Genomic DNA, 13,198 nt, shown 5'->3' with positions numbered 1-13,198 from the left:
ACCCGTTATATTGTTTAAATTTACCAAGATACACGGGTAAAATGTACATATATTATTAATACAGATCGAATAGGATTACGAAGTGAACTTGCGGGACCACTGGACTGTCCTGGCGGACTCCCAGAGTGCCGCGTGACCCTTGTTGAAAACTATGGATTACATGTACTCACCGACAATGCAGTATTGTTTGAATCCAGTAATGTTTCGGTGATGGCGAGACGACCCCTCGCTACAACTTCTTGCAGCAGCATATCGAACGAACCGATCGGTCTGTAAACACAAGCGGTAATTAACGAAATCAGAATAAACAGATTAAATAAAACTATAGTTCAGTGGGTCATTAAGTGACGCTATAATTTCATTTTTCTCGTCTGAATCGTGATTCGTTATAATGTGTGGATGGCGCATCAATTCAGATCAGATTTAAGCGACATGAGCTATCTGACATCCTGACTCTGTAAGATGTGAGTATTTGGCAGACGTGTTTATTAGCTAAAGTTGATGACCCTAAATGTCATGAGCCCTCACCATTAGATGATGGGAACCGCACAGAACGACAACGGAAGACACGATAGACATGTAGTCAAGTATTTAATAATTAATACCGACATCCAATAGACAACTACCATTAGTGACTGACAATACATAAACATGTTTATTCATAAGTTCAGAGTTGAACAATGGAGTGCTTTATCTTGGGCTCATTAGACAAATAAACACAAAAACAACACGAGTGCAGAGAAAAGAGTATCAAGGAATACACTCCAATAAAACTATAAATATCATTTTGTTACTTGCTAGAATGCCCATGCTGTCCGTGCATACAAAACCACTAACATAAAGAGAAAGGGGAAGCGGTTAGGTGCACGCTTCTTCTATCAATAGCTCAATATAGCCCTTCATGGCTAGCATTAGTATCCATGTACATTACTTATGGACCACTAACATAAAAAAAGAGAGAAAGGATCAGATAGTTGGAAAAACTCATCCACTTGACCATAAAAATTATAAAATGTGCAAAATAAAATCGAAAATAAAACCAAATCTACCTGTTTGAGAATACTTTGCTGAAATTGTAGAATTGAATGTGAATCTGTTCTGTGGGCTCAATAGCACTCGCCACCGGCCATTCGAATGTCTAGAGAAGAAAAGTTATCAGATGGTTTGGTGCAATTGGTGGGTGCGACCACAATGTGTGTATATCGCCCTGGTTGATATTTGGGCAAATATTTCAGAACGTTATGAATTTAGATCGAAAGCGTTAAGATTAGAGCTCACCATCTCGCCCAGAATGTAATAAATTGGACAGGCAATAACGAATTCAGAAGATTCCTGTCTTCCAAAGTACAGTATAGTACTATAGTAACTCATTATTACGTATCAATAGCCACTTGTATATGGCCTTGGTCACAATGAAAAGAAGCAGTGAATGTTGCGTTCAAACAATGCTTACTCAAGTCGGAATAAACGAGCCCCAACATTTGATATAAAAAGTTGAGGCTTGAATGTTGTGTTTTGACGACCATGGCGGACCGATCGACCACGCCTCAGCAACGCCCTCTCCATAAAAACTCGTAGTCAAATTTACAAGGCAACCAAGCATTTACTGGGTGGAATGTCATTTAAAATCTCCATCCACAGAAAATTAATAGAGCTTTACCGGTCAGAATATTCCAATCCTAACAAGATGAGCAGAGCAGTGCTGCTCTATGCTTTGTTATGTTGATGACTAGGCTTAGCTAAAGTCGTTTAACAATCGTTAAGGTCCTAATGTATTCCAAGTGCAATCAAACAAAAACTTGGGCGGGCAGTGTAAAGGTCTCGAATAGTAAAGGGCGCAAATGGGCGTTGTATAACAATGACACGAAAAAGTTTAACCCTAGATTTATTCGATAATACTTTTTTTACGACGTGCCGTCACTCCTCCCCATTGGACTGCGCAATCAATCAATCATATGGGCTGATACTAATATTTGGAGTTTTCCCTGTTCGGAGTGACAATTCTCACCTCATAAAAATCCGCCTCGCTTTCGCAATCTTCAATTGTCTGTGTGACATAGCTGTGATCTGAAACATACAAAATGCAGAACTGTTATACCGGATTGAAATAAACCGGGTGTAATACTCTAGATTAGAAATACCTCGGCATTTCCAAGCGCAGTTGTTACTTAAGTCTACGTGCCTGTTTGCCTAAAGCGAGGGCGTGCAATATGTTTCGTCGGTGTGCCATATATCCAAATTCAGACATCTAGATGAGCCACACAAAAATGAAAATTGCGGCTATCGCTTAGCCTTACAGTAATAATGCACCGGGCAAAACGACGAAAGATTTAAGGCAACAACAAGAGAAAAAAAACGTGTATTTTCACGCATCTGAATGCATTTTTAAACATCATCTGTCAGATGAGCATTTTATGCTTGGTGGGAAAAATCTTAGTGTTGACAAGGGCCGCACTAAATGTCTTGGCGGGCAAGGTTTTGGACCGCGGGCCGTCTTTTGCGCACCTCTGGTATGAAGTTTTGATTTAGGTGAAATGATGAATCGCTTCATACTGCTCGTACAGTTTTCAAGCCCGAACTTTTTGCCATAACAATTGTAGTGCCGCCATTTTAGTTATATTGAGTGGTGAGATCAAGTGGATTGGCGAATTGAGCTAAGTATTACATGCTTGCCCATACGTGACATTTATTGACCAGCATCGGCAACAGATTACCGATAATATAAATTCAGCTAAACGCTTTTAACGCATGTTTATTGCTATATGCTACATAAAAATTAAGAATCTTCTAAGTATCTAAGTACTTTGTACGTTTCACATGGCTGTCGTATCATATGGGCGTAATCAAACACAGCCTACTTCAAATGTTTATTTGGGTTTGGTCAACAAAGAATACGGCAACGAGTTTTCTATAACCGATAAATTCTTGAACAGAAAGATTCAGATTAGACGAAAGATTGAATTACGATTGACGTCTAATTTCGGCCATTGGGACCAGTTTGACATGTGGCCCGCCACTTCATTATCTGTGGCCCGCGTCGCATTCGGAGAAGAATCAAAAAATCGCATTTCGTGTTGTTTCGTCATAAAATTAACCAAAAAATCTTTGAACATTTTATTGCATCACTAATGTCATTGAATTGACTACTGTTATGGCTTGTTGAGGCAACTAGCGAAGTTAAACGAGCCAAGTTCTTGACACTATTGTGGCCCGCGAACAATGCAAAAGTAATTTTGTGGCCCGCGGAGCTGCCAATCTTGGACCATCCGGAATTCTAGGGGATTTGATTATTAGTAGTTGGCTACAAAACTACTTTTATTTTAACGGTACCTTCGTCGGTAACCCTGACCTCCCAAGCGCAGCAAAACAGAATTTGTGAAAATATTTACAAATGAGAACCTAAATTGAAAAATAACTTGAACATGTAATGAAAATATTTACACGTCAATATAATGAGAAAAGGATACAGTTTAGCTTACTAGACGAACCCCACGAAGAAATAAAATTGGGAGAAGCAAAATTAGTTTCAGATGGTTAGAGATTTTTGATCTGGCGGATAAAACTTAAATTAAAAAATCGAATCCCGACCAAACCGGTATATTGGGAACCGAGACGAAGTCCGTAATGTATATTATGTGTTTTATAGATTTTGCTATTTATGGACCAAGAATTTTATGCGGATTTAGTCGCCAATGTTTCTAAAATCTTACGAAGAAGGCCGAAGTGGTGCGATTGTAATAAAAACATAAGTTTATTACTTTTCGAAACACGCTTGTTCACAAGTTAGGAATGGCTTGTTACGAGAGAGATTTATTGTCATGTAAATTATATTGACATCCCGCTTCGTGGTTTCTCGCAGGTTAAAAATGCCAAAAAAATATTGAAATAGGAATAGCGACTGTTTATTGGAAAGAACTCAAATTTATTTCTTGGATTTATATAAATGACAAATAATACCGCAAAAAATCATCAAAAGCCAAAAGCTTTTTTAATTACCATTTTAACTACAAAGGCAATTGGAAATATTCAGAGATTTTGAGAAGGTAAATCTTAGATCGAAATCCTTCAGGTCGGCATTGCCTGCGCAATACACTTTGGGTGATGGGATGGGGAATTGGAAGCCAGTATGGGAATTCTACGCTTGTACTCGCAAAATAAAACGGCCGATAGTAATACAAACAGCGCGTGGCAAATTGAATAGTATTTATAAATAGGGTAAAAACTTGTTTTGTTACGTTTTCAACATTGACTAATCATTTCATTTGTCGAAGATCTCTTACAAATTTGCTTCGTAGTTTTGATACCAAACATCGAAACGTTGTTCGGTCATAATGAATAATTTAGTACTTATTATGATGTTTGAATAGACTGAGGAAAAGTGGCTTATTTCGTAATAATATGTCGTGCCTGTTGAATATTAAATGAAGACGAAACTGAATGCGAGTCCTCTTTGTGAATGGAAATAATTACAAGTGTGAGGAAAATTATGTTGAAATGATGTTACATCCACATTGGGTTTCACAAAATGAACAACAAACGTTATCAAATTCTGTCATAGTGACCCATCATGACGCATTATAGAATTTACTCAAGGCAAGGTAACGGGCACTCACTCAAAGGATTTTTAGAATTCACCAAAATACCAAAAGATACTATACTGAATAAGGCTGCTGCGTTACGCGCCAAATGCAGGTTGACGCGAGACCACTGGCTTACAAATGCTGTAATGTTACATGCTATAATTTGAGAAAAATGTTGGGCGGTCACCCTTTGTCCTAGCATACCATACGTATAGTCACCCAGTGATCGCTAGTTTTTAGCCGATTGATTGACAAATGATTCCCTCGTCGGTATAACTGAGTGATATCAAGTCCAGCTCTAACCAATATTCAACCACATGTCGCCCCTAACGTGTCAGTTGTCAAATCCCATTCTCTGCTCCCTCTGAAATTGTTGTTCCAACTTCGTTTTAGACTTAATGCGGCGCACCTTCACTGTGAACAATGACATGTGAATGCAGGGAACCTTACCGGTTTGGTATTGCCAACCCGAGAGATTTTAAAACTTGGGTTCACTACTCCGGTAGGTCGCGAACTGCTCAATGGTAAATATTTTGTTAAAAACTCATGTTAAAACAAATTTGAAAGATTTCGAACCAGCATAGAGACCCAACATCACCGAAATCGAGCTAAATTTTTATGAGATAATACTTTCTGTATTATTAAATTTCACTTCATTTTAGATCCCGAGCGTCACGAAAACATTTGACCGTACCAAGTGAGTCGTGATGAAAAACATTTGAAGAACACTGATCTACCCAATTTATCACGCCATGGGTGAAAAAGTTAGCATGTGAATCCTATATCTTCAGCCTGCGATCAGTGCTGGGTGGAAGTCCCTAAACTTGAGCTAAGCCGAGTTACGGATCAATCGAGGTTGGGTTCAATATTCCTTCATGGCGAGCTCGAGTCATTTCATTTAATTACTCGAGTTACCTAGAGTGTTTCATAAATCTGGACTCGAATCAAGTCAGTTACTTTGGGTCCTACGCTCTAAACCTGGGATTGAAAAACTACGGCACGCGGGCCAAATTCGGCACGTTGTGTAATTCATTCTGGCCCGACTGATGCTGCCATAACCAAACTAAAAATACATTTTGATTCTTCAGCTAAAAAAGACTTTCCTGAGATTTCGATTAAATTTTACTTTGGCACGAGAAGTATTGGTTTCCACTCTTCATTTGTAACCCTGTAAATATTGTTCATAAAATGTCCCTTTTTACGTCGCGTTACATGGACGACAGTTTATGTGGGCAAAATTTTTATCCCAGGCCCTGTCTAGCCGTTCGGCCAGAGGTGTGTAACAGGCGTCTCGCGGGCAACAACCCGGCCAACCAAGCCATTCAATGTGTCCCTTCTCAACACTCAGATTTTTTTTACTCCAACAAGCATAAAAACCTATATATATATTATATATATTTTAAAAGGGTCACATGGATAAAAGTACATAAAGTTTTTTGCTATTGTCGTAACGTTGAATCTTTCGCCATTTTGCCCGGTGCGTTTATTACTGTAGGGAAACGGGATAACCGCATTCTCTCCGCTTGCACGTCCCGCTAAATTTTTGTGTGGCCCGGCTAGATGTCTTGATTATACGGCCCGAAACAAATATATTGCACATCCCTGCACTAGGCTATCCCGTCCATAGAAAAATTCATTCTCACCTCTGAATGTTATTTTCGCTTGGCGATTCCCTTTGCCTTTCAAGCCACTGAGCGTTCCGATTTTCACTGTTAGTGACATTTTAATCCGATTCTGCGGGTTCGACACCCGTCGTAATTAAAGATAAATATCCCTTGTTTTGCCTCGTATTCCGTACAAATTTATATATAAATGCTAAATAGATTCAGTATATAAGTATTCGTAAAATAAATATACATTCAGCGCCTGTTCAACCATCGGCAAATGTAAAAAGTGAACTCAAATCTATCAAATTTTTCATATTTCCAATTCTGCATTTATTCCACGTACACTGGGCTATTGCGGGCATCATAATACAAAAAATGCTGTTGTCCTATGCTTTCACGATGATACGGTCTCGGTAACACTTTGCTTTTCGGTGACCACCCGTAAGTTTGCCTAAATGTATTTCCACTTTTCTTTCGAGTGAGTGTGCTTGACCTTGCTTTGAGCAAATCAAAAACGCTGTGTTAACTATGGCATGTTGTGCGTGACTGAGGAATTTTTCTAAAATAATCTCAGTTTGGTGCGCATTTAATCTGCTATTAGTTACATTGAATCCTCAAATAAGCTTAGGCAAGTGGATGAGCTCTACGCACTGCATGTTTCATGCCCGCGAAATTAACTGCTGACCTAAAATGTGGCTTATTGTCATAACTTCATCTGATTCAGTTTGAACGTTTTTCCTAACCATCACCCATAACAAGGTTCTGTACATGATGCCACTGGCATTGTCCCGGTTTGTATCGGTTTTAAATCGGTAAACCTCAACCTGGGATGGCAAGATTGCTTTGACAAACAATCCCTGACGTTGCGCCATATAGTATGCTGTTGACTTTGAGAATTTCCAAGAACTGAAATAGTTTCACGCCTTATTCCTTGACTTAAACTACCTTGAGCCTAACGACAACCTATTGAAGATGGATAAATATTACGCTTCACTCGCGAGCGAGTTTCGTCATTCTGCCAGTGTACCTAACCAGACAAAGACACTGTTATGTCAATAGTTCCTTCCCTGAAATTTCAGTTGTATGAAGTTTGTTATCTCACACGCGTCGTCCTGACCGTATTAACTTTCTTAACTTTATTTCAGCAGTTCTAGCTTTTAAGTATTTTCTGGTAATTTGACTCAGAGATAAGTCTCCGTTACTTCTGATTGAGTATGTGTAATGCATCACCATAATTCTATATAAATTCAATAGCTCTCAGCATTCCAGTCGTTAGTCGTAACTTTGCTCAGAGATGATTCTCCTTTATTTCTGAGTGAGCGCCCGTAACCATATTCAGAGATGAGTCTCTTTTGCATTTGAGTGCGTGCACATAACTTTGCTCAGAGATGAGTATCGTTTACCTCCGAGTGAATGCGCGTACGCAAATTTTCTCAAAAAATAGTTTCGGAGGCTTTGGTCTGCTTTGGTCAAATATTCATTAAAAATCACCGTCAAACTATTTCCACACCTGACCCGAAATTTTACTCAGAGACGAGGCTACTTTATTTCTGAGTGAGTGCGCGTAACTTTGCTCAAATATGAGTGTCTTTTACCTCGGAGTCAAATATTCAGTAAAAATCACCGTTAAAACCACCTTCACGCTGGAACTACAAACGAAATATGACACCGGCTAGACGAGATATAATCCCTCATTAAGTGCGATGGCCTGGTTTACAAATTGTTGCCAGCAAGAATTTTCTACGGTTACTTCGTTTGTATATCATCACTCATACAAGTTTCCTCGTCCATATGAGGTCACTATTTCACCAAGTATATTGAAATGGAAGAGCGTTGTATAAAAACAAATATCTCAACATATATATATGCTTCAGCATATAAGTACGGCTTAAATATGAAGGGGAAACGGGCCGTTTGGTCACTAAATTTAATCATCACTAAATTTAAGCCTCTGAATTTGCTGAAAAGAAGGCTATTTCATCTTATTACATTAGTCAGTTAGTTACCTCAAATACTTTTAGTCTCAGTATATCATCACTGAAACGAGGTTCAAATTTGAATTTAATCTGTCTTTAGTTATTGAACGCAAATTTTTGTTGTGTTTTCATACATTCTATTGAAGATATGAATGATATTCGATAGGTTTTTTTCAATTGTATTCGGCACTGCACCTAATAATGCTCGTAACCTTGCTTCGAATGAAAGGGCTGTAAAAATATTGAGTGATTTATAACAAAAATACAACCTCAATGATTTATAAATATCCAAATAAACACGACTGCCAAATTTTAAGCTTATTTGATCCTTACATTTGTCTGGCTAAATTACTGAAAAGTCGTTGTCTGCAAATCTTCTGTTTAATGGATATCTGGCAAAGTCGTGGCTAATGTCCTTAGCTACACTGATATATATTCTATATGTCCTTAGCTATACTCTGGTACACACGGGTGCCCGTTTCATTTAAATCTACTCTGTAGCTATGCTTTTGTAATATACACATTAAAGCCTGTTTTATCTTCGACTAACGCTCGATAAAGTCAGAGTATCCTTGTTCTCAAAACAGCTTAAAAACCGAGGTGAATAAGTCGCCCAGTAACGGAATACATTGCATTATTTATACATTGGCAAAGCGTGAAAAGCTGAGCGATATTTTGACGAATAGGTAATATACCCTCGCGGCGTTAAGAGTGGGCGATTTACCGTAGAAGCTTAATTGTGACGCCGGTCACGCCTCAAGACACACGAAGGAGCGTTTTGTTTGCCGATAATAAAATCTTTTGAAACGATGGAAGTTTGAACGTATGCTATTTGTTTAATACTAAGACTATGGAATAGAATAGTAAAATTCCCGTTTTATATAGTAATCGGGTCTTGCTAGCTAAGCTTGCATTCAATACATATTGTCCAATACCAGCAATTTGAAAAAATAACATTAAAATGCCGTTTTTTATAACGAAATTCTCGAGTTTAGTGGGTTGGCTCGTATTTGATACATTTTGTTGAATACCAGCGCTTTAGAAAAGAACAGAAAAATGCTAGTTTTTGTGAAGTAATTTACGTTTCACAGGATAAATACGCGTTCAACAGATTATATAAACCTGAGTTTGACAATAGTGCTGTTTGAAATTGACTGTTAAATGCACGAGAAACTTTCCGTATGGTTGCAAAAAACGTGCGATTCGTGAAATATAAGCTGGGCTGAGATCTGCCGATGACATTTCAATATTTAACAGCCAAAAGTTACAAGTATTGGATCGGGATGATAAAATAGTTTTTTAAAATTTATTTTAATTACATCTCTGATTGGCTGCGTCACGTTTAGGCGTAAATCTTGGAATTTCAGATATTCAATGACTCATCAAAACAATGACAACGGATCGTTAATGGAGCGAATCCGAAAATGTTCAATTTGAAAATAATATTGGGTCAAGTTGAAACCGTAGTTAATTCTACGCTCTTTGGTATATTATGACTAACACGGGCGAAAGCCATAGGTAAAAGCACATTCAAGCTAATCACCTGTAAATTTCAGTTGCATTGTCTGGACTTTATTTCTAGATTCAATGCTGATTAAATTATCAGTCACCGACATGATTGTCTCGATAAAGTTAGCAGTGCTCTCTCTCTCGAGCAAGGGTGATACCAACTAAAAAATGAAGGCGAAAAATAGACGAACAAAGTTACGGGCTATGCAACCATATAGGATTAAGACGGTGAGTCACGTGTTGGTAACCGTTACGAAACTTGAAACGAGTTAAGTAAATGTAACCTAGAAACAGATTTACAGGGTGTCCGTAAAGTCCCTTTACAATTTTAATTTTGTTGTGAAGTCAGTTCTCAATATACAGGATGTCCATAAAGTCTTTTTACAGTTTCAATTCTGTTGGGAAGTCAGTTCTCAATATATCTTAACCAGGTTTGTTGTTTTTTAGTAATTCAAATATTTGCACTTCATTTAATACATCGATGAGGGTCAAAACAACATAAGATACCGATAAATTCCCCTTGCAAAATTTTTTAAGACTTTATGGACGCCAACATGTTGCAAGAACTGTACCGAATTTCATAGGAAGGTGTTCCTTTTAATATTTAGTGTGAAATATCGGACCCTGTAAGACTTGAAAATATAAAAAATAAATTCATAATTCGACGCCTTACCGATTGTCATGATTATACCAGATGCGGATTTTTAATCGCTTTAACCGGATTTTAATGCAATAATCTGGTAAATACTACAGATCGTTTAACAGTGAATTCCTTGTTTTATTTGTCTTGTGGGTTCGGCCGAAAATTCAAAACTTCGTCATTACCTCGACGTGCCTGTAAAAACAAGCTAAGGTTGGTTTCATAAATAAACCTTGAATGAAATTGATGATCTTATCTGGCCAATGATAAAATGAGGATACCATGGAAGGCATTTAAATTTAGCCTCAATGAACAGCTCCCTGCCTCCTCTAGTGATTAAACTATATTCTAAATTTGAGCACGTTCTACCTTTCAGGACCGAAATTTACAGTCTACTCCGATTACCGATTACGATTTGAAAAAAAATTATGACTCCAAAATCCGGTCGAAAATTTTTTTTGGTTCCGAATCCGGATCAGGACTCCAGCTCCGAGATAATAAAAGCAACTTCTCTAATATACTGTTAAGAACGCTCAGTAAACTTAATTCAATTCGAGGTCTTTTACAAAAATTTACTTATTTTAACACTATTAAAAATACACATGTCCGACTCAGGAAATTTAGAACTTCCTGCACGGCGCGGGAATTCCGACTCCACCGTGCTACAATTACGCAAGTAATTCGGTTAACTTGAGATAGTAGTTTGAGTAGTAGTTTTGAGTATTTGAGATAGTAATTTACACAAACATACATAATTTGGCCGTTAATTTGGCTTCAATTTCGTAAGTGGGGCAGGTCTCTTCATGCATCCAGCTTGACAATTCTGATTGGGCAATTTGGCATTAGATGACTCCAACTATAATAATCAGCTTGACGATATCTTTTAGGGAATATTTTTCTATCTACAGTTTATAACTCTTGTTGGCTAATTCGGTATCCAATTTGGCACTCCTCGCAAAATTATTAATATGGTGTGGCAAATTTTTTATCCATTTTTGTATTTGTTTGTATAATTTTTTTACTGAGCAATTGATTTCATATCTTGCTTTCTCTCATCTGATCTTATTATGTGTCTGTGATTGTGTTTGTGTGTGCGTGCATGCCATTAGTTTTAATGTTTTTGAGTGAGCGAACACGTACTACATCCTTCATCAATACCTTTTCATCTAAATTCTGTACGTTTCAAACCTTACTAGAAGTTTTGTTTGCTTTCCCGATTTTTAATCAGTTTTATTTATTTTGTTTTTATCAATTACTTTATCGTCCATTTTGCTCATTATGTAGTCAAAATAATCTTTTACTTATACAAATTAAAGGAAATATAAAAAATTTGGCATTCCAGGGTGAAAGGAGACTCCGAAAACAAAAAGTGGTTCGATCGATTAGGCTCATATCTATCGTTAAATTATTTTTTTCTCTCCGAGAAAGTCTCTGTAAATCCCTGCTTATAATAAAGAGCTTCATTGATAAGAAGTTGATACGATTTAATCGAATACCATTCATTTATATTAATCCAAGGCTGTAGGCATTTGCACCATCTTCGAAAACAAAATTTTGTAATGTACAGTTTAACGATAATCTACGACTGTAAGCATTTGTACCAAATTAAATATAAAATAATGAAAAACTAATATTTCATACGGTTGCATCAATACACTTCGGGATTTGGATATTGAAACTTTTTTTATTATTTCTCTTTTTCTATAATTCCTAATTTGATATTGTTCATCCTGGATATATCAATTGTATTTCGATCTGCGACACAAACTGTTTAAACATTGTTTGAAAAAAAATCATACATCGCTTCGTTTTAATCTCAGACCCAAACAGTCGTCGGCATCATTTTTTTCTGCAAACCAGCTAAAAACTACCAAAGTGGGCCGAAGCGAAGTATCTTTAACTAAATGTTGACATACGATCGGCTGCTCACATGCAACCTATGATGAAATCCCATCCTCTTTCGTCCTATTAGGAATTTCCACAGTTCTTTTCTAATATAACAAACAAACAGTACAAACGAACTCCACAACTTTATCCTTTCGTGATGTCAGAATCCCTTAGTTTTGTCACAATGTCTGGCCGGCCCTTCTAGCACATATCTTAGACAAGCGCTTAGCGCGTGTTTTTAAATTTATTCGCAAATGTCCTGCCAAATGTGGCTATAGCTATATAGTTTGAAATTGGGTAACAATAGTAAGCTTAGCCTTGGAATATAAGGTTTTTCTGTGATCTATATACCGTCACCAAAAGAGCCATGGGTTCCCGACTACTGCACTAATGAGGCAATTCGAATGAGAATTTTTGCCCAACTCTAGCGCCCTCTGACGTTCGTAAAATAATACAAGGCACAAATTATAAATGAACGCTTCAGTCACGCGAAATAGGTTTCGACTTATTCGTTCCACATGAGTGTGCAGCTTTCATACTTTGTTAGCTTTGGGCTCTGCAAGCCAAGTGTTTTAGTTATGTGGAATTCACTCGCTCATAGCTGTTGACCTTTGAGTCACAGGACAAACGGCATTCACTAATGCATAATTGATTGCTATACGTTGTTAAAGTCTCAGTATCTCCTGGTACCTCAATGGTTGCCAGTTACTTCGGTCAGAGATTCACAAGTTTGATTCACGAGTAAGTGGGCGTAACCTAGCTTAGGTTTCTTTTCCCTTGTACAATAGGTATATATATTGGTATATAAATTTTATTTTTTCATGTATACACCTATGACGTCGAGTACGGTGTATTAATAAATAGGTTTTGTGTTTTATCTATCATAAGGTACGAGAGGATTAGATAGATAAGATAAGTTTATTTCGACTCCATAATCAGCAGACAGGCGATAAAAGTGGGTGGCCAAAACGGGTGGAGGCTAACTCGCCATGCGACGGC

General features: G+C 37.5%; 1 protein-coding gene across 8 annotated transcripts in view; it reads right to left on the bottom strand.

The window, feature by feature from the left end:
- The window catches only part of LOC120325661 (otoferlin-like), a 166,990-nt gene extending 160,553 nt beyond the window's left edge, over positions 1–6,437 (bottom strand). For all 8 annotated transcript variants that reach the window (XM_078112211.1, XM_078112210.1, XM_078112212.1 and 5 more), the window contains exons 1-4: positions 6,224–6,437; positions 2,009–2,067; positions 1,050–1,138; positions 171–270 (exon numbers count right to left, since the gene is read on the bottom strand). In XM_078112211.1, the coding sequence (XP_077968337.1) occupies positions 171–270; positions 1,050–1,138; positions 2,009–2,067; positions 6,224–6,302 (327 nt within the window). In that variant the 5' untranslated portion in view covers positions 6,303–6,437. The remainder of the gene's footprint in view (positions 1–170; positions 271–1,049; positions 1,139–2,008; positions 2,068–6,223) is intronic.
- Positions 6,438–13,198: the final 6,761 nt, after the last annotated feature.

The sequence above is a fragment of the Styela clava genome, chromosome 4 (genome assembly GCF_964204865.1).
Source record: "Styela clava chromosome 4, kaStyClav1.hap1.2, whole genome shotgun sequence".
NCBI classification, from domain to species: Eukaryota; Metazoa; Chordata; class Ascidiacea; order Stolidobranchia; family Styelidae; genus Styela; species Styela clava.
This window is presented reverse-complemented; position numbering and strand designations above follow the sequence as displayed.